The following is a 22,921-nucleotide window of genomic DNA, read 5'->3' as shown; positions in this document are numbered from 1 at the left end:
TCAATTTTCAGTAGCATCTTCTAATGGAAAACCAGGGTAACTGAGAAAATATAACATTTAGAAGCTAAAGGAAAGTGTATCTTCTTGATTTGTAGTAATTTGAATCATCCACACTCCTACACCTTCGTTATCCTTGGTGTACAACTGATATATATGAATTTAATTTTTTATTTGCACATTATTAATACATATACATTAATTGGAGCATATTTGTATATACTAATAACAATTTTGATCAGATTCATTCCCCAGTACTTTTTCTTTTCTCTCTGCCCTGACCCCCTTCCCCTATTCTACTGGTCTCCCTTCTGTTTTCATAAGCTGTCCCACACATTTTATCCTTTTTTTCTTTCTAGTTTCCACATATAAGAGAAAACATACGACTCTTGACTTCTAAGTCTGGCTTATTTTGTGTAATACTGTCACATCCCATCCATTTTCCTGGAAATGACATAAAAATTCATGTATTTAAAATGGTGAGTTTTTCCATGAAACTGTATAAGAAATTGAAATGTTTGGATTAAAAACAAATAGTTGGGCTGGACGGGTAGTGCATGCCTGTAATCCCAGAGCCTAAGGAGGCTGAGACAGGAGGATCACTAGTTCAAAGCCAGCCTCAGCAAGAGTGAGGCACCTACATAACTCAGTGAGACTGTGTCTCTAAATAAAATACAAAATAGGGCTGGGGGTGTGGCCCAGGGGTTAAGTGCCCCGAGTTCAATCCCCAATACCAAAAAAAAAGCTGGCTGGGTGTGGTGACATACACCTGTAATTCCTTTGACTTGGGAGGCTGATACAAGGGATCTCACATTCAAAGCCAGCCTCAGTAACTTAGCAAGGTAAACTAGTGAGACCCTGTCTCAAGAAATGAAAAGGGCTGGGGATGTGGCTCACCGGTTAAATATTTTTTACAAACTATTTGTTAAAAATGTTAACCTATACAAACCACACATAATTTAACTGCATTTATTCAGATAATTATAAGGTTCAGGTGACTAAAGTATTGTTTTAATAGAAGTGTTTGGTTATTTATCCGTATAAATAGTAAATCTTAAACTTTAGCAAGCTTACATCAGTTCTTACTAGGAAAGCTGAATAAAACACTGCTGGGCTCTACCCCCAGAGTTTCTGATTTATAATAATTTGCATTTCTAAGTCCCAGATGATCCTGCTGCTACTCTTACAACTGCAGTTTGATTAACCACTGATACAGGCTATGTAATACCTTTCCAAACTTAAAAGCACATAGAACAATAATGAACACATGAATCTCATTATCTTGCTTTAACAAGATACCCAAAAGGGAGGTATTTTGCATGTTTAAAATTTTTGATAAATGATACATCTTTTTGTAATTTACTGTTTGTATTCTGTTTTTGAGATTTTTTTTGCATATGTGTTCCTTCATACAATCATAACTGCAGTGTTATCTCTCATTACATATTTTATTTTACATTATTTTATCCATTCTTTCACTGATATATTTAGGATGTATATACCAAAATAATGACGTATAATCAGCTGCCATTCCTTATTTATCTCTTTTTTTTTTCTTTGAAGGAAATGTTCTATGCATGTTTCTTCTCCATGTATATACTTAGAAAAAGTAGCCTTTTGGTCCCAGAGGAAGGAATGTTGATTGGTCTAAGCCACTCACTACAATGGGAGTAATTGGCTTTGGCATGGGCATGTGGTATAGATGTGATCAAAGATATGTAAGGGAAAATCCAGAAGGGACTTGACTGTAAGAGGACTGTAAGAGTGTTTTCTCTGTTAAAAAAAAAAAAAAAAAAAAAACAGGGCTGGGGATGTGGCTCAAGCGGTAGCACCTGGCATGCGTGCGGCCCGAGTTCTATCCTCAGCACCACATACAAACAAAGATGTTGTGTCCACCGATAACTAAAAAATAAATAATAAAATTCTCTCTCTCTCTCTCTCTTTAAAAAAAAAACAACACGATCTAGTGTGGGATGTGGTTGTGTAAGGGTGGCTTGATTATGAGATTAGCAATTATCTTGAGACTGTGAAGACAAAGCTGAGGTAAAAGTGCTTGGACTTTTGATACTGTAATTATTCTGGAATCACTCATGTCTCCCAGCTTCTTATGTGAAATTTTATTTTGTTTTAGCTACTTTGATTATTTGTTATTAACAACCAAAACATTATGTTTGTAGGAAATTCTCAGTAAGATAATTTCGTGATGAAGATTCATGGATTTGTCTTCTTGTGCCTAAATGCCAGGGTAGACACAAGTGGAATTTGGGGGCAAAAAGTTTATATTCAATACTAATACACTAGTATTACCAGAGGTTTTATATTTCTCTACATTAGATATTTAATACCTAGTGTTGTCAAGTGTTAGTGTCTTGGAGAATTATCTAGAATTATCTAGATTTGCATTTTCAAAACTTTTCTGTTTATATCCTTTTATAGTTGTCTATGTAATGTGGGAGGTTTTTTCCTGATTGATGAATGCTTATATATTTTGGATATTAATCTTATTTATACAAATCTTATTTATACACATACACACACACACATATACACATATATTGCAGATATCTTCTAATGTATGGCTTGTCCTAAGCTTAGTTTATCATGTTCTTTATCATAGAGTAATTTTTAAAGAATTGCATTTAATTAAGTCAATCTTTTTTTTTTTTTTTTTTATGGCATCTGCTTTCTATTTCTGGTCTTGAAAATCTTTCACTATCTCAAATCATAATGATATTTTCCTACTTTTCTTATAAAACAATTAAGAATTTTGCTTTTCACATGGATCTTTAAGACACTTGGAATGACTTGTGTATGGTATGAAGGACTGTTTTTACATCAGTATTATTGATTCTCTTTTTAGAATATTTTCTATTCCATTTCCCTGTATGTCTGCCCCTGTGCCACTTATTTTAGTTAGTGTAACTTTATAAAAAGAAGTCTTTATTACCTTACTAATCTTCTGAATTATCTTGATTGTCTTTGGATTTTTGCTCTTCCATATGAAATTTTAAATTTGTTTGTGGAGTCCCACTAAAATTAAACAGCTACCAGGACATTGATTGGCATTTAAGTAAGTTTGAATATGTATCTGGAAGGCTATATGTCTTATAAAGTATTCCATCCACTCAGATTGATGGTATCTCTCTCCAGTTTTTGAAGTTTTGCTTTACCGTCTTTTAGTAATGTCTTATGATTTTTGCTACCGATTTTTGCTATTGAATTTATATCGTTGGTTCCAGAAGCCATATAATTTTGTATATAATTATATTTTCTCATTAGTTTTCACTGGAGAAAATCTGATTTTTCAATAAACTTGTAGGGCTAGAAGGTGTAATTTAGTGGTGGACCATGTGCTTAACATGTACAAGGCCCTGTGTTCAATTCCCGGTACTCCCACACAAAGATAAAAAAATAAGAATAAAAACTTTCAGTTGAAATGGAACGTGTTCACAAAGTACACAGAGCACGAGTGTTGTGACTTATCACAAAATAAACATTTGTGTAAATGCCACTCAGGAAAGAGAACATTTTTGCATTTTGGAATCCCCCTCACTCTAGTCTTTTCCCAATTATTATCTCCTAACTTCCTTTCAAAAAGTAGTGATTATCTTGGTTTCAGTTTACTTGTTTTTGACTTTATAAATATAATTATACAGTCTTTGATATTCATCATCTTTTGCTCAGTCTTTTATTTGTAAAATTCATCTTTGTTTATCTGTAAATCTATAGTTTCAATTTCATTCCTGTGTAGTAACCCATTGTAAGGTTATTCTGTCTTTTCACTCTACTGTTGATAAACATTTAGTTTTTTGGGTTTTTTTTTTTTTTTCAGTTTTGAACTGTGATAATATTGCATGAACATTCCTGTTGATATCTTTGGGTATCCATGTGCATGCATTTCTTTTGAGCATATGCCCATGAACAGAATTTCTGAGCAAGTAGATATGCATGCTCAACTTTTGGCAAATCTTGCCAAACAGGTTTCCTAATAGGTATGAATTTACATTTTTACTAGGAGTGTATGCATGTTCCAGTTAGCTCTACATTCTTTCCTACTTTTGTTTGGCATTCTTTTATATTTTTTTAGTCATTTTTGTAGGTATATAGTAGTTGAATTGTGTTTATAAATTTCCTGATGCTTATTGAGATTGAACATGTTTTCATATACTTCTTAGTAATTTGTATACTCTTATGAAGTGCTAGTTATTTTTCTGTTGGATTGTTTGATAATTTTCGTATTGATTTGTAGGAGTTCCTTATATACTTTTGATTGTACGGGGTGATCCTCTTCTCTCTATCCACGGCTTGGCATTTTTGTTTTGTTTTTGTAGTATTGGAGACTTAACCCAGGGGTACTTTACCACTGAGCTACAGTTCTAGCCTCTCTTTTTAAATTCCTTTAGTAATACACATAATATTAGGGTTCATTTTGACATAATTATTATGAGTATGGAATATAATTTGCTCTAATTCAGTACTTCCTATTTTTCTCCCCATTTACCACCCCTGTTTCCTTCTCTCCACTGATCTTTCTTTATTTATTTATAGATTTTTAAAAATTAGTGCCTTGTGTATATACATGAAAGTGAAATTCACTGTGGTATATTCATGTGTGGACATAGGAAAGTTAGGTCAGATTGATTTTTATTTGGAGATGAGTCATGCTAAATTATTGAGGCTGGCCTCAAACTTGTGATCCTACATCAGGCTCCCAAGTACCTAGGATTACAGGCATGTGACACCACAACCAGATGCTTTTTTGTGTTTTTGGTGTTGTCTTTGCAAAAAAAAATTATATTAATGAAATATATCATTTTTTCTTTATAATATCTTTTGTATACTGTCTTACAGGTCTTAAAATTAGTTTGTCTAAATAAATCTAGGGGTAGGGAGGGAGAGCATGGGAGGATTAGATTAATTTTAGATAGGGAAGAGAGGAGGGAAAGGGAGGGAGAAAGCGATTAGCAAGGATGGTGGAATGTGATGGTCATCATTATACAAAGTACATGTATGAAGACTTGAATTGGGTGTCAGCATACCTAATATACAAACAGAGATATGAAAAATTGTGGCATATGTTTATTAAGAATTGTAACACAAAAAAAGTACACGTGTAATGGCATAAATTGGCGTGAACATACTTTATATACAGAGATACGAAAAATTGTGCTCTATATGTGTAATAAGAATTGTAATGCATTCCACAATTGTCATGTATTTAAAAAAATCAATTAAAAAAGGAAGGGGGAAAGATAGAAATACAGTTAATGAAGATAATAAATAGATTGAGAGACTAAATAAATAAATAAATCTAGATGTACACTTTCCAGCAACAAACTGTAGTGCCATGTAAATGGTGAGCACTTGGTCCAAATTTAGGTATGCTATAAATGTGAAATAATTTCTAATTTCAAAGACATGGCATAAAAAATTAAATATCTCAATAAATTTCAGATATATTGGATTAACTAGAGTATGATATGAAATTAGATTCACTTGTTTATTTTAGAAAACTTTGACTCAACGATCTATTTTTAAATTCTGTGAGTCTGCTATCCAGTGGAACTTTCTCTAATGTAATGATGTGCATGTTCTATATCTGCACTGTCCAAATGGTAGCCATTATCTACATATGAGAGTGTCTTGGCCATTGTCAACCTTTTGTGTTTCACATAAATATTAAAAATAGCTCATTAATTTTCACAAAATAACTTCTAGAATTTTGATTGGGGATGTAATGAATCTATAGCTCTTGTAGTCATAAACATGGTAATAGCCATCTGCTTGTTTAGGCCATTTATTTCTCTAATAATTGATAATTTTATGTAAAGGTCTTATACATTTTTTGTTAGTTTTATTTCTATGAATTTGCTCTTACAAATGATCTGTTTCTTAATTTCATTCTCTATTCCTGGTACATAGAAATACAGTTGATTTTAGATTTTTGTTCTTATAGCCAGCAGCTGTACAAAATTAACTTATTATTGTTAATTCTGGATTTTCTACAAATGCAATTCTGCCATTTGTAGTGAGTTTTAGTTTTTCTTTACTTTTTTTTTTTTTTTTAAATAAGGTGTAAGATAGGAAGGAAGCCAACAGTACCTGTATAAATGTATGTGGACTCTTTGATGTACTTAAAAAGAGTCTTTGAGTCTTGAGCAATTTGTAATAATTTGAAGGAATGCACATGATTATGATTAAAAGGGGCCATTTTTTTTATAGGGAATTGAAGGGGGAAAAATGGTTCATAGCCTTGAAAAAATGAGATAAAACATTGGCAGTTTGTAGAGAGTTTGTTACTATTTTCAATGTGGCTAGGTATCAAATAATGCTTTCGTCTTTTTAAATCCCTTTAGGAAAAGTAGAAATGAAGGTACATATGCACACAAAATTTTGCCTCATTTGTTTGCTGACATTTATTTTCCATCATTGCAACCATTGCCATGGAGAACATGACCATGGCCCTGAAGAGCTTCACAGACACCATCGTGGAATAACAGAATTGGAGCCAAGCAAATTTTCAGAGCAGGATGCTGAAAATGAAAAAAAATACTATATTGAAAAACTTTTTGACCGCTATGGTGAAAATGGAAGATTATCCTTTTTTGGTCTGGAGAAACTTTTAACAAACTTGGGCCTTGGAGAGATAAAAGTAGTTGAGATTAATCATGAGGATCTTGGCCACGATCATGTTTCTCACTTAGATATTTTGGCAGTTCAAGAGGGAAAGCATTTTCACTCACATAACCACCAGCATTCTCACAATCATTTAAATTCAGAAAATCAAACTGTGACCAGTTTATCAACAAAAAGAAACCACAAATGTGATCCAGAGAAAGAGACAATTGAAGTATCCGTGAAATCTGATGACAAACATGTGCATGACCGTAATCATCGCTTACATCATCACCATCGCTTGCATCACCACCTTGAGCATAACACGACTCGCCACGTTCATAACGATTCCATTACTCACGGTGAGCGCGGGGAGCCTCGCCATGAACCTTCAACAGAGACCAATAAGACACAAGAACAGTCTGGAGTTAAGCCACCAAAAGGAAAGAGGAAGAAGAAAGGAAAGAAAAGTGATGAAAATTCTGAGGTCATCACACCAGGTTTCCCCCTTACCCGTGATCAGGGTGAACAGTATGAACACAATCGGGTCCACAAAACTGATCGTGTACATAACCCAGCTCATTCTCATGTACATCTTCCAGAACATAGTGGTCACGATTCTGGTCATGGACACCAAGATCTTGATCCTGATAATGATGGTGAGCTTCGACACACTAGAAAGCGAGAAGCACCACATGTTAAAAAAAGTGCAATTTATTCAGCTGCTAATCACAAAGATCATAATGAAGATGACCGTCAACATGAAGTAAGTATAAAAAGATGTCTGATGGTTGATGTGTAGCTCTCATAGAGTTGTGGAACATTTAAGATAAGAGACAAAATAGAAAAGTTATTTATATTTAAACTCATTTCCACATGGAATATTGGGTAACATTCCTGGCCAAAAAAAAAATTAAGGAATCAGAGTCAGTATGAAGATTTTTTAATCTGTATTTTCATTTGTATTATTTGCTGTTTTTGTTATTTGTCTTATTTGTTTTTTAAATTTGGGATTATCAAATCTAAATTTTTCAATGTTAAAATATAATTTTTGAGCCAGGTGTGGTGGTGCACCTGAATCCCAGCTATTCAGAAGACCAGGACAGGAGGATCTCATATTTGAGGCCAGCCTAGGCAGTTTTAACAAGACTTGGCTCAGAATAAAATTAAAAAATGGCTGGGGATGTAACTCCGTGTGGACACCCTGAGTCAGTACCCAGCACTGGAAGGAAAGGAGAAAGGAACACATACACATGCACACACACACACACTAGATTGCTTGTGGATTATTTGATTCCACAGGTTAGTTTCATTGTTGTTACCATTAGCTGGGTTTTGGATATTTGAAAATTGTAACTTTTTTGTTGTTCAAACTGTTCTGAGGAGTAGCTAGAACAGTTTCTTTTTTGTAAATATTAATTTATGGAATGGTTCCCAGTCATTGTTGTAGCTCCAAAGTCAGGTGTTTCATTTATGCAGTAGCCTCATTTTCTCTATTGCTTTATGAGAAGGCTTACTTATTCATGATATTAGACTTTTCTCAGGCCTAACAGACTTGGGGTGAATGCATCGATACAGTAATAGGAAACTCCAGTGAAGTGGGACAGTCTTGTTTTCCTTCTAAATTTTCAGGATCTTGGATACTTTCACGTCTGATTGGCCCTTCTTAATTTAAAAAACTATTTGTCTTAAGTACATTTATTTCTGTTTCATTAAAGGTGTTAAGACACCCTTGTTTATTATTTTCAACATTCTTATTAGAGTTTAGAAAACTTGTTAAATTTGTGTTTTGTTCATATGAATAGAAAGCAGCAGTATCACATGTGAAAAATGAACTTGCTCTTTGCTATCACTGTCATTAAGATAATGTTTTACATCAAAATAACTTTGAATTTCTTTCCTGACAAAATTATCAGATATTTGATTTTTAACAGTTATGAACACTGATTTGAAAAAAACTTACATAGTATGAATTTATTACTATGGATTATATATCCTAGAATATTTTGTTGATAATAACTACGCATTATTCATGAATACTCTGTCAGACCTATGAAATCTGCATCATCAAACTTGTTATTTGTGTCCTTACAATTCTAATGCATACTCGAAATTCTCTTAGGATTTCTGAAAATGTTTATGTATTGAATAGGATGGTTCCTTATGGTAATTGAAGATAAAAAGCAGCCAGTGCAGGGGTAGGTTAGTAAAAAGAAGCATGCAAACCAGAGTGGATCTCTGTGAAAAGGGGCCAGGGCCATCTCTGTTGCCTTAATTGTAGATAGATACTCATTTTGACTACATGATGGCTCCAAATTTTGTTGCATTTGTTTCTGCTTTTTTTTTTTTTTTTCCAAAGTACCAGTGGATGAAGTTGCATCTTTCATTTTCTTCCATATTCTAGTTTTGTCTTCTCAACACATTGGGTTTGAGTTTCACAATATAATATTCACTTTTTTTATGGCTTTCTTTTTTCTTTGCTGTGCTCAGAATGGAACCCAGGGCCTTATGTATGCTAAGCAGACACTTCACTGCTGAGCTACAGCCCCAGCCCCAACACAGTAGTTTTTTGGATTTCTTTGGTCAAGAAAATATCTGTATTACGAATTTTGAGTCACTGATGATTACAATTTTATGGGAAATAATTTTTAACCTCATCTTGTAAGAATATTGGGAATATAGTTGTGATTATCTTTTATGCATTGGAGTGGAAAAATGATTAAAATTCTTAAAGTGTTATTACAATTAATTGTATCCTTAACATAAATTTCTGTTTTAAAAGTTTTATTTGTACGAGATGTCTGTATATTACACATTATTTTCAAGTAATACTTAGAGTATTTTTATTATGCATTTATTTGTTTTTCTGCATACTCTTCTTAAAGACATTCTTTTACTTAATTTCTTTTATCAATTTCCTTTCAGTGTTTGAACGTCACTCAGTTATTAAAATACTACGGTCATGGTGCCAACTCTCCCATCTCACGTGATCTATTTACATATCTTTGCCCTGCATTGTTATATCAGATCGACAGCAGACTTTGTATCGAGCATTTTGACAAACTTTTAGTTGAAGATTTAAATAAGGATAAAAATCTGGTTCCTGAAGATAAGGCAAATGTAGGGGCATCAGGTAAGAAAGAGATTCAAGTTTTTTCTCCTTAATACTTGTGCTTATGTTTTAAGCTATAGTTGAATTGGAAAGCAGTTCCAAATAGTTGGCTTCCTTTCTGTGTCAGACTTTAATATGTTTTAATCAGGTTTAGATACATGCGTTTTTTAAAAAATTGGGAAAAGATAGGAGGATAGGACATTTTATTTCTTAGCATTATGGAGAATGGTTGCTATGGATGAAGAACTAGATTAAAAGGGGAAATATAGGTTTTTGGTAAATGGATTCTTCTTTTTCTTTAGTATTTATTTTTTAGTTGTAGTTAGACACAACACCTTTATTTTATTTATTTTTATGTGGTGCTGAGGATCTAACCCAGGACCTTGCACATGCTAGGCGAGTGCTATACCACTAAGCCACAACCCCAGCCCCAAATAGATTCCTCTTGATAAGCAAATATAAATAATGGGACCCCTAAAGAAGTAATAAGGGAAGCTAGTACAGTTAAAATCCTGGAGGCTCTCAGAAATAAATATTGCTTTTAGAAAGCTTCAACCAGGGTAAAACCAATAGCATTTTTAAACTTCTTTTAGATTTTTTTCCTCATCATATCCATTTGGCTAGAGAGCTCATCTGTGATGGTCACAGGTACTTATCTCTTAATGTTTGAAAACGTCTACATAAAAGTTGGTATGTCTTATTGGATCTTAAATGCTATTACAATTAATTCTTTCAAAAGAATCTGGAACTCTTCTTTTTTTTTTCTTTCTTTTTTCCTTCTATAACCAGTTATGAAGTCATTGAGTCTTTCTCTTATATATCTTTTTACTCCATCCATTTCATCATAACCTTAGTTCATAACTTCATTACCTTTCCAGCCTGAGTTTTATCTTCCTTGCAAGGCATCCACAGCACTTAAAGTAGATTTGTCTTTGTAAAATGCAAATGATACTCTCTGCCAGAAGTTTTTCTTTTTATAGTTACTGCTGACATGTAGTTAATACGTCATTTTTACTTATCTAACACACACACACACACACACACACACAAAGTCAGGCACTATTCTAAACTCAATTCATTTACTCCTCATAAAAGTTTTATAAAGTGGATAATATTATTCTTCCAATAACATTTCCAAAATCTCAGAAATAGTAGGTGATAGCACCGGGATTCAAGCCTGTATAGTTTCGCCATTTTGCCATCCATGTGCTGAATGTGGTATGTGAATTGTTTTTTTCTCCTCTGATAAATTTCAGCAACAATCTTGAGTAAAGTATTTTGTGATTATTTCTTCTTCTTCTCTTTCTTTTGTAAAGTATTTTGTGATTATTTCTTCTTCCTCCTCTCTTTCTTTTTTTGGTAGATAAGGAAACTGAGGTATAGAGAAGTAACTTGCCCACAATTCTCAAGCCCATAGACCCTAAGGTTTGTCTGACAGAACTTCTGGGCATCTAATCCCTATGCCATTTTCTTCACATTTGTTTATATCTTTGTAAGTAAGCTTTCATTGGTGTGATCAAAGTACATGACACAAACAACTTAGAGAGGAGAAGTTTATTTTTTGGCTCATAATTTCAGAGGTTTCAGTCCATGGTTGGTTGATTCCATTGCTTTGGGCTTGGTGTGAGGCCAAACATCATGGTGGAGAGACATGGTAGAGGACAGCTGCTCAGTTCATGGCAACTATGAACTAGAGAGGGAAGAAGGGACCAGAGATAAGATTAAACCCTTCTAAGACATACCCCAGTGACCTCCTTCCTTCAGGTATGCCCAGACTGCTTACAGTTTCTATCTCCTCCCAGTAGTCCATTTAAATTTTTTTTTTTTTTTTAAAGAGAGAGGGAGAGAGAGAGAATTCTTTTTTAATATTTTATTTTTTAGTTATCGGCGGACACAACATCTTTGTTTGTATGTGGTGCTGAGGATCGAACCCGGGCCGCATGCATGCCAGGCAAGCATGCTACCACTTGACCCACATCCCCAGCCCAGTCCATTTAAATTTTAACCCACTAAATGGTTTAATCTACCAATGAGGCTAAAGCCCTCATGATCCAGTCACTTCTCAAAAGCTTCACTTCTAAGAGGTTGCTGCATTGGGGACCAAGTCTTCAACACGTGCGCTTTGGGGGACATTCCAGATCTAAACCGTAACAACCTTTATGATTTTTTTTAACCATGTACTTTTTTATTGTTTAATACTTTCCAGTGTCTCATATAATACATATATATGCATATATATTATACTTCCTTGAGAGCATGGATTTGATATGATATGCTCTTTTTTCATGCAAAACTTTGTCTCAAAGTTGTTCAGATTTCTCTGCTTAGCCCACCAGCTTTCCATAATATGATACATGCCTCTCTACCTTTTCATCCTTCATCGTTCATTTCTTTCCTTTTTCTCAGCTATAACTTTAACAAACTGCTAATAATCATACTGTTTTTCACTCATTCTTCTCTACCTGACTACTATATACGTCTGCAAATATTCAGCTTAGCATTAGCCTGTTTGGGCCAACTTAGCATCCTAAGCTTAGTCAGATTTCCTTCCTTGACACATCTTCAGATATTGCCATTGTAGTACAAATCTTGAGGAATCTTAATAATTGCATTAATTTGTTTTGTTGAACTTTGGTTGCTTAAAGGCTGTCACTGGAAATTTAATCTATCCTTAGTGCCTCAGGTAAAGAGAACTTGGGATTAAAAAGTAAGTATTTTTGTTGATTGAGTTAGTAAGTGGTTTAATATTAGTCTTCAAACTTTTGGTTATAATCCAGAAAAGACAGCTGTTGAAAATGCATCTTTGAAGACCATCAGATATATCAGTCAGCCTAAGTATACTTTGATAATAAAATGTTCTCAAGACAGATGGAATTTTCGTGAACAGTTTCACCATGTGCAAAACCATGATGAAATTACCGTGATCATAGAATAAAGAACACGGTTCTGGTTGAAATGCCCAAGATGTAGAAGGCCTATAGGGTAGTAATTAAAGTAACTAAAATGATATAAGTGAATGTGGACTAAAAACTGAATTCTGGCATAATAAAAGATTGAAAGGATAGAATTTAAAATAATTTCTTACTATAGGAATAAAACAGACATGTTTAGAAATATTAGATTTTAGTGTACAGGATTTTATTTAGGAGAGAGATATTGGAGCTTTGAAAGAGTGCAAGTAGAAGGAGATGCCATCATTGCATAAAGATAAGCCTTGTAGGCACCTATGTTTTTATTTCTGGTTGTTTTTCAACAGGAAAACAACTTTAGAGTAGATATGCTAATTATAATAAACTATACATTAGGACCTTACCATGTGCTGAACTAAACACGTTTTTCAATATATTCATTCATTTGTTTCTTCTTGAGATGGAATTCACCATGTTGCCTAGGCTGGCATTGACTTCCTCGTCTTGGTGGATCCTCCTCCCTCAGCCTTCTGAGTGGCTGGGATTTTATGCACACACATCTGCACCCAGCTCATTTAATTTGTTAAACGTGTGAGACAGGTGTTACTTCCACATTTGATGAATAGAAGAAGGCTTAGAGAAGTAACTTGTCCTAGGTTACCAGCTGCCATGTTAGCAGAGCTGTATATGAACCATAGATTCTCAGTCTGGAGTTTATAATCCTTATCAGTGTCCTCTGTGCTGAAAAGTTTTACATGAGAGTGCTTTGCTAGAATGTGACAGAGAAATGAGGAGAGTTATATGTCATATTTAGTAGCATTTTGACAGATAATGCACACATGGTAAAAGGTGATACTAAGTGTGGGTATAAATATTGTTGTAAGTATAGATTAGTCAGTGGAAAATAAGAAAACTCCAGAATGGTCTTCTGATGGCAGACAAGCTGGGTTCAGTCTATTTAGTAGTATAAAGGCAGAAAAAGTGGGTCTACAAACTAGATTTGAATCCTTGTCTTTCTTGACTTCATGCTTGTCACTCTGTAAGAGTAAATACCTTAAGAGGCACAGTTAACTCTCAGTTGCTTATAAATTCTCACTGTGGCAGGAGAAAAGGGGAAGCTGAGATTAAACTTAATTGAAAATAAAATACATTTGTTTTGTACAGGGAAAAATGGAGACTGACAGGATTATCTCATCTAAAGTTAAAGCCAATAGCTTTTTTATTTGAAGACTTCTAAAGAATTCTAGTTATTTTCACGTCTGTGGATTATGACTTTTAATTAGAGTTGTCTGTGTTGTAATATTGCCATAATCCATATATTGTAATGAAGCTGTTGACAGATGCTTAACTGTAGTAATATTGAAATTTATAGCTTATTCAATCTGAAAAGCCTAGAGGAAATTGTGCTTGTTTTAAAAACAAATATGTTACTAATAGTGAATATTGATTAGTTGTTTGCAGGTGGTTATTAGCATTGTCAGAAATGCAGCTTGAATTAATTATGTCTTGATAGATGTTAATAATTGTTAGAGAGAATGCCCTGCTAGTAATTATTTTTAATGACTGCTGCACCATTAAGAAAAGGTTAACTTGTTCTATATAAATCTGCCATAGTGACACAGCTACTACCTCATTAACTTTGTTCAAAGACTGCTGTAAACCAAATATGCTGTATACTGTGATGGTAGAAATCGTTTGTTTCACAAGATTGGCCCATTTAGTCATAGAGTTGACCCTAGCTTAATTACCAAGGGGGGTAGCGAATAGGCTGCTAAGCATTTTCTGCCAATTAAAATGCTGAAACAGTGTAGAAAACTGCCATCTTGCACATGCTTTGCACCAAGTTAATTAGAAAGTTTCCACAGACGAGCGCTTCTTTTTAAAAGAATGCATTTTCTCTCTTGATAATGAGAAAGGGAGTTAGTGAATAACTAAGCTTGAAGACCTTTAATGTTTTAAGCGACCTAATTTGCAGAATAAGTGAAGCTTGTTTCAGACATTTTAGTGCTTTTTATCACATATGGTATCTTGGGTACAAATCAAGAAACACTTGCTAGTTGTATTTAATAGTTTGCATATTGTAAGTTTGGTATTGGCTTCTTGAAAGACACCTTTTATTGGTTTTAGTTTTGTTTTTTCCTTTTTTACCAAATTGTTACTGGGGGGAAAAACCCCAGCAAATTAATTGGAAATCAAACAATTTTATTATGTGTATTGTTTTTTCCTACACCTAGAGAATTCACAGTTTATGTAAGTATAAATTTAAATGTCAATAATTCTAAAAGTAAGTAAATAGCATGGAAAAATATTTCAAGTACAGTATGTTACAAACAGCTTCACACTTCTTTTCTTCTTGAAGGTTAAAAAGATAGTTGTTTCTCTTAAAGATTGTTTAGAAGAATGAACTTCATATTTGTAGTGCCAGAGAGCTGAAATTAATCTTAAGAATAAATAATTGAGAATAAGAAAACATGTTTAGAGTAGTGTACATGTAGGGGAATGGTAAAGCTGTTTTGCTAATGAAACAGTTGTCATGGAATGGTTATAATCTGTAGAAATACCTGGAAATTTTGATTTATTTCCTTATTCCTTAAGAATGGCAGGAATAAATATTAATTCATATTATATAGGAAATATATAATTGACCTTACTGCTTATGCATATTTTTAGGGGCATTAAAATAAGTATAAGTATTTTCTAATAATTTTATGTAGTTACCGGTTTAGTTTGTAGTACTTTTTTGACCACTATCTTAATAATAAACTTGATTTCAGTTTTTGTTTTGTGGTATTGGTATCAAATTTAGAGCCTTGTTTTCTACCACTGAGCTGTATCCCCAACCCCTATTAACTCAAATCTTGAAAATTTTTGAAGGCATATTTAGATTGGAATATCTAGATTAAAAAATGCTTCTTTTATGTTCAGTTGTACTTAATTTTCTTTTAGATCTTTTCTGTAAAGCCACCTCTATGAGGTAAATACATGAGTTATAAATAAAAAACTTGGCCAAGAAATCTCTGAAAATACTATGATTTCATAGGGGAAAACAGTGGCTTAAGAGTTAGACGACTTTGGGTTTAGTTTTCACTTTGCCATTTTGTCTAATATTTAACTTTTGAAAGTTGTGCACACACACATATTCCATGTGTAATGTAAAGTTAGCTCTTTTAACAAATTTTTTTTCCAGTTTTTTTTTACTGTTATAATACGTAACATGGATTTTATGATCTTAGTCATTATTAAGGATACAGTTCAGTGATAGTAAATGAATTCATAATGTTACATAACTATTGCCACTATCTCCATAACTCTTCATTTTATAAAACTGAGACTTTGCACCCATTAAATAGTAACTCCCCATTTCCCCAATCCCCAGCTCCTGGCATAAACCACCTCTCTACTGTATGTCTGTTTTCAGTTTGGGAAGTGTATATACCCACAATTAGAATCGCTAATTCATATGAACTAAGATAGCCCATACCATTTTACAGTCCTACCAGGGTTCCACTTTCTTCACATCTTTGCCATCACTTGTTATTCATATTTTTATAAAGCTATGCTGTCAGGTATGAGATGGTTCTCATAGTTTCAATTTGCATTCCCTTGTAATTGATGATGGTACACATCAATTCATGTGCTTGTTGGCCATTTGTATATCTGTTTTGGAAAATGTCTTTTGAAATCCTTTGCCCATTTTTTAATCAGATTGTTTTGATCTTGAATTTTAGGAATCCTCTCTGTATTCTGACTATTAATCACTTATCAGATAGAGGGTTTGCAAATATTTTTACTCATTGTGTAGGTTGCCTTTTAGCTGTTAATATTGTCATTTGTGCATAAATTTTTAAAATTTTCATGAAATTCAATTTATCTATGTTTTTCTTTTGTTGCCTTAGAAAATACTATAGGTATTTTCTAAGAAATCATTGCCAAATCCACAGTTCTGAAGCTTTTCTCTTCTTTTCAGTTTTATAATTTTAGACCTTTATATAACTTAGTTCTTTGATCTATTTTGACTTCATTTTTGTATTTTGTGCTAGATTTAAATGTCCAGCTCCATTATTTTGCTTGTAGATTTCTACTTTGTTCAGCACAGTTTGTTGAAGAAACTATCCTGTTTGCGTTATATCATCTGGATGCTCTTGTCAAAAATCCATTGACCGTCCAGGTGAGGTGGCACACGCCTGTAATCCTAGCAACTCAGGAGGCTGAGACAAGAGGATTGCAAGCTTGAGGCCAGCCTTAGCCACTTAGTGAGACCCTCAGCAACTTAGTAAGACCCTAAAAAAATTAAAATGGCTGGGATGAGGCTCAATGGTAAAGCACCCCTGGTTAGACCTCCAGCACAAGAAAAAAAAAAAGAAGAAGAAAAAGAAAAAAAGGTCATTTTACCATATATGTGAGGGTAATTTATTTCTGGGCTCTTGGGCTCTCTATTTGATTGCATGTCCACATGCCAGTACCATACTATTTTGATTACATTAGCTTTATGGTAAGTTTTGAAATCAGGAAGTAAAACTTCTAGCTTTGTTCTTTGTCAAGATTGTTTTAACTTGGGGTACATTTTAGTCAGCTTTTGTGTTTCTGTGACCAAAGTACCTCACAAAAAGAACTTAAAGGAGGAAAAATTTTATTTGGAGCTCATATATTCAGAGGTCTCATTATACAGACAGCCAACTTCATTGTTTTGGACCCAAAGTGAGGCAGCACATCATGGGGGAAGGGCACCATTGGGGAAGCTGGTTGCCTCATGGCAACCTGGAAGCAGTGAGAGAGAGAGAGGGGTGAAGGAGCCACAGGCACCCTTCCAGGGCATGCCCCCAGTGATCCACCTCCTCTTCCAGCCACACCCCACCAGCCTATAGTTTACTCACCCCAGACAGTCCATCCAAAGTAGGATGGTTTGATCAGGTTATAGTTCTCACAAAGCAATCATTTTCACCTCTCATCATTCCTGTCTTAATACAGGAGATTTGAGGAGGAACACCTCACATCCAAACCATAATATTGTCCTATGCAATTTCATATGTGGTATATTCATACATGAATATAGGAAAGTTAGGTCAGATTCATTCCATTGACTTTCCCTATCCTCTCCCGCCTTTCTTCCTTTCATTCCCCTTTGTCTACTCCACTAATCTTTCTTCTGTTCTTTTTTTTTTAAATCCTACCCCCTCTTATTTTGGATTCGACTTCACAGAGAAAATCCTTGGGTATTTCTTATGATGCAGATCTAGTGGTAACAAATTGCCTCCATTTCTGTTTATCTGGGAATGGCTTTTTCTTACTCACTCTTATTTATTAATTCATTTATTTTTTGGTGAACAATTTTATATAGTACATTATACATAATAGTGGGAGTCATTGTGAAGTCAGTGTACGTGCACATAATATAATTTGTCCTCCCTCCCCTGATTTCCATCCTCTGGTCTCCCTTCTGTTTTCATGAGGTCCCTTTTTTCATAATTTCTTCCAGTTTTGCCATGTCTTTTAACCAATTCTTGGTTGTCAGCGTTTTAATTTTATTTTGTTTTAGGACTTTGAACACATCAGCCCACTGCCTCTTACCTCTTGGTTTTGATGAGGCAACTTGTGATAATTTTGTTGAGGATCCCTTGTATATGACAAGTTATTTCTCTTGTTGCTTTCGAGATTCCTCTGTCCTTTGCTTTTAACACTTTGACTATAATACGTCCTGATGTGGCTCCTTTTGAGTTCATTTTACATGGAGTTCACATAGCTCCTTTGATGTTTATATTCCTGTCTTTAACAAATTTGGAACATTTATATTTTTGCTGTCACTTTCCCTTTCTCTTCTGGGACTTAGGATGGTGCACTTGATGGTACTCCACAGGTTCTCTCAGCTCTATTCACTTTTATTCAGTCTTTTTTCTCTCTTCCTCAGAGTCAGTAATTTCCAATGTTCTCTTTTCAAGTTTGCTGGTTCTCTGTTCTGTCTGCTCAAACCTGCCTTCAAATCCCTCTGGATTTTTAATTTTAGTTTTTGTATTTTTCCACTCCAGATGTTCATTGGTTGGTTTAATTTTATGTAAGCTTTTCCGTCTCTTTTTATTGATTACTGTTTTGTTTATATATTGTTTTCTTGATTGACTCTATGGTTAAAAAGACATTGTCTAGTAGACCTTCCATCAGTTTTTCCATATCTTTTTGGGTTTTTTCCCCCTTTTGTGCCATACTTTCTTGGTTTTGTGGAAAACTTTCTCTCCCCCCCTCCCCTTTTGTTAGGTTTTGGCCATGCTGGGAGTTGAACCCAGGGCTTTGTGTATGCTAACAAGCACTCTACTGCTGAGCTACATCCTCAGCCCATTTTTATTTTATCTTGAGACAAGGTCTCATTGTACTGCCCATCACTGGCATCAAACTTGTGATCCACCTACCTCAGTTTCCTATGGGTGTGCCACCATGCCTAGCATCTTGAATATTAAATCTCACTATCTTTCCTTTTTTAAAATTTATTTTTTAGTTGTAGATGGACACAACACCTTTTATTTATTTGTTTGTTTGTTTGTTTATTTTTATGTGGTTCTGAGGCAAGCACTCTGCCACTGAGCTACAACCCCAGCCCGATACCCTTCCTTTTGAAATACCCTCTATCTCATGAAACAGTTTGAATAATGCTACCATAGATATCAGAGTCCTTTAGTAGGAAGCAAGAATTAAGATAAATTGTCTTTTTGAAGGGACAGAATAATTGAATTTTTTAAAAGTATTTTTATAATTTCTATCTCTGCCAGAGAAGTGCATACATGAAGGAGTGGTCTGCCAATTATGGGGAGGGATCCTATATCATTGAAAGATATAGGATCATTTTAGTCCTAGAATTTTAAAAAAAATCAATTAAAAATCTTTTGAAGGTAAGCCTTTTTTTTTTTTTTTAAAGAGAGAGTGTGAGAGAGAGAGAGAGAATTTTTTTTTTTAATATTTTTTTTTTAGTTTTTGGCGGGCACAACATCTTTGCATGTGGTGCTGAGGATCGAACCCGGGCCGCACGCATGCCAGGCGAGCGCGCTACCACTTGAGCCACATCCCCAGTCCAAGCCTTTTGTATAATAATCATATATATTTATTTTAATTGAAGAAATTATTTTAAAGAGTTAAATGTTCAGAGTCATGTGGATTATTTAAATAAGTATTTAAATTATTAAAATCTAAGAGCAGGAGGCGAGTCTTGTGATTTTTGACATTTCATTGTTGCTCAACACCAGGTTTGTCAACAAGCATTTTATAATGAATAAGACACCAAAAAAAAAAGTTATTTTTGTTAAAAAGTACATACATGTGTATGCATTTATGTATTTATCAAAGCATTTTGGAGAAATAGCTTTCCAAGCTCAATATAATACCATTTCCTTGAACAACTTCAAATGTGATTCACATTGTGTTCTAAGTAAATGTTGCCCTCTTAAAAATACAATGAGCATGGTGCCTTAAATTGGGCAATGTTGTAAGCCAAGATTTGTGTAAGGTTTGTTTTGTGAGAGTATATCATCCAAGTTTCAAACGTCACATATTACAAATGACAAAAATTGTCTAATTATCAGGTGGACTTTTTTCTTTTAAAGCATTTTTTTTCCCCCTTCTATACCATAGATTTACTTTCTCACCATGGCTAAGAAAGATGAAGAAAGAACTGTGTAGTTAATAACAATTGATACTATATGCATATGTCCTGATTTCTATGCACATGAACTCACACAAACACACCCTCCTCCAAATAAATGTATAAGTAGTTGGCTAGTTTCAACATGTGTTAAACTGCCAATAATTGGTCTTCTATAATGTACATACTGTTTTCTGTTAGTATATTGAAAAATTGTGGTTTTTTTTCTTTTAAATTAGATTTTGGTTAATTTGTCATTTGGTGACTTGACTTTTGATAATTGACCAAATGGCATTTGAAATTATAATTGTTTTCTCAGAACATTGCAATATGTATTTGGCTTCTTGAAATCTTCCTGGACGTGGTTTCACATTTAAGATATTCCTATTCACAAATTAATATAATGAGAATTTTAGAAAAAATACTTGCATAGATTCATTCTCATTTTGGTAACACTACTTTTATGATTGTGCAATAGATTTTACCAACTCTTTAATGCCTATAAGAGTATGTTTTTTTAATATGGTCCTAAGTTTGAAAATGTTATAAACTCAAAATTTGAAATATACTTCTACTGCTAATATTTTATTAGCCTGCAAAGTTATATTGTGTTAGTTGTTGTCTTAAATTGTATAATATGTCAAATTAAAGGTGTTCTCCAAATGTTAAGATTTTAAAATTTAATTTCTTTTGCAAGTGTATTGATAAGTAGGTCTAGTATAGATTGTAATATAGCCCTAGAAAAAAAAGAATATATCAGGGTTGGGGCTGTAACTCAGTGGTAGAGTGCTTGCCTGGCATGTGTGAGGCACTGGGCTCAATCCTCAGTACCACATATAAATAAATAAAATAAAAGTATAAAAAAATACAACATTAAAAAATAAATGAATAAATCAGTAACAAAGATCACCAGCTAGAAATTTGCATATGTAGATTTTAATTTATATGAATTTTTTGGATGTTGATGTATAGACAGAGTTAAAATAAATACCTTTATTGGATAATTTTGGTAACAGAGTTAAAATAAATACCTTTATATGATAATTCAAGTATATTTTTGGGTTAAATAATTCTGATTAATCAGAATTTCTGATAATTATGAGGATTTACTAAGTTTGTTTGCTCTGTATATATTGTATACCTGGGGTCTTGTCTGTGGTTTTGGTGGTGTTCATCCACATATGTTTACATTAATAAGTATATATAGTTATTTATTTATTCTTGGGGTCTTGTCTGTGGTTTTGGTGGTGTTCATCCACATGTGTTTACATTAATAAGTATATATAGTTATTTATTTATTCTCTTATAGAATATTTTGGAGTATATATATACATTTCTGGTTTTCCCAAGAAATTTAGTGTATTTTTCTTTATAAACTTGTAATTTAAGTTGCTTTTTAGGTTGTTACTTTGAGATAAATTGCTTCTAGATTGGATTATTGCCAAACTAAAGAAGATATATATTTGGAAAGAGAGAGTTATGTATTTATAGTAAGAGACATTTTATCTTCAGATTAATGTTTTTGTTTCCAGCCTCAATTTGTCCTATTTAGATAAAGTAACCACTTTTATTTCCTTTTTTCCCCTAATATGACTGGAGGTAGAGAGCTGTGATAGTTTTGAAAAACCTTGGTTGGTTTAGTTGGCCAGTAAGTTTGTTGACTTCCAATACTCATGTCTAAATTCTATACCTCTGGCTACCTCTCTGACCTATTAATATTATCAGGTTTCATCGATTTTATTGTTCCTACCTGTGAACAGGGGGCAGAGTAACTTGGTTGCTCCTTATTAAGTGACCCTTTAGACTTTATTTGAATATATATTTTTCTTTCTGGATAGGGTTTTACTTCTTGTGCCTTATAGAGTAAGTGTTGTTGGGGGGATCTTGCTCTTTATCCTTCAGTTTCACCAACCAGGAAGGGTTTTATAATGATATTTCTCTGACCCTGGTTCCTTAAAAATTGATTTCCACCTCCTTCCTTGCCTTGGAATATTTGCAAGGATCTAAGCTAAAGTCCAGTGGTTAGAACTTCATACCTGGATGAGCTACAAAGCTTCCATCAGAAATAGATGACCTATCGTTTTAATTCCATGATCTAATTTAGCTAATGAGTGTTGGCTATTGTGTGAATGTCACTGAATATTGTGACTAGTGTCCAGTGGATAAATAATTTTATTGATAAAATTCACTACTTAGTGGGCCAAGTCTCATCTCCTCACTGATCTATTTGTGTTTGAAATTTTTAAGTTATCTGAGGAAGAAATGCATTTTCCCTTTGTTCACTTATAATAAGAATTCATAAAAATTCTTTCAGCAGACTGATAGTCCTATTAAGATTTGATTAGAAAAATAGTATTTTACATTAAAAGTTTCACAGAATTGTAATCTCTAGGGGAGCACTTTGAAATCAGTGAAATTTCCTACAGATGAATTTGGTAAAGAATTCTTAAAGGAAATACATTTCTGTTTTGGTTTAGGCTGCTAATACAAGTTGTAATCAAAACTTATAGCTCCCCAAACATTTGCATTTATTTCTGGTATCTTATTCTGCTTATCTTGGTAAAGAATTGTGAACAAATTCCTCTTCACCACAACACCTATTTATTTCGAAAGTTATTTTGTAAAAATGTTTCTCATATTCTCAGTCAGTTATATATGGTAAGATAT

General features: G+C 33.6%; 1 protein-coding gene across 1 annotated transcript in view; it reads left to right on the top strand.

The window, feature by feature from the left end:
* Slc39a10 (solute carrier family 39 member 10) overlaps window positions 1-22,921 on the top strand; it is a 64,876-nt gene that overhangs the window by 13,173 nt on the left and 28,782 nt on the right. The window contains exons 2-3 of the mRNA XM_076866301.2: window positions 6,354-7,378; window positions 9,538-9,745. Of these exons, the coding sequence (XP_076722416.1) occupies window positions 6,365-7,378; window positions 9,538-9,745 (1,222 nt within the window). The 5' untranslated portion in view covers window positions 6,354-6,364. The remainder of the gene's footprint in view (window positions 1-6,353; window positions 7,379-9,537; window positions 9,746-22,921) is intronic.

The sequence above is a fragment of the Callospermophilus lateralis genome, chromosome 9, assembly GCF_048772815.1.
Source record: "Callospermophilus lateralis isolate mCalLat2 chromosome 9, mCalLat2.hap1, whole genome shotgun sequence".
Taxonomy (NCBI): domain Eukaryota; kingdom Metazoa; phylum Chordata; class Mammalia; order Rodentia; family Sciuridae; genus Callospermophilus; species Callospermophilus lateralis.
This window is presented reverse-complemented; position numbering and strand designations above follow the sequence as displayed.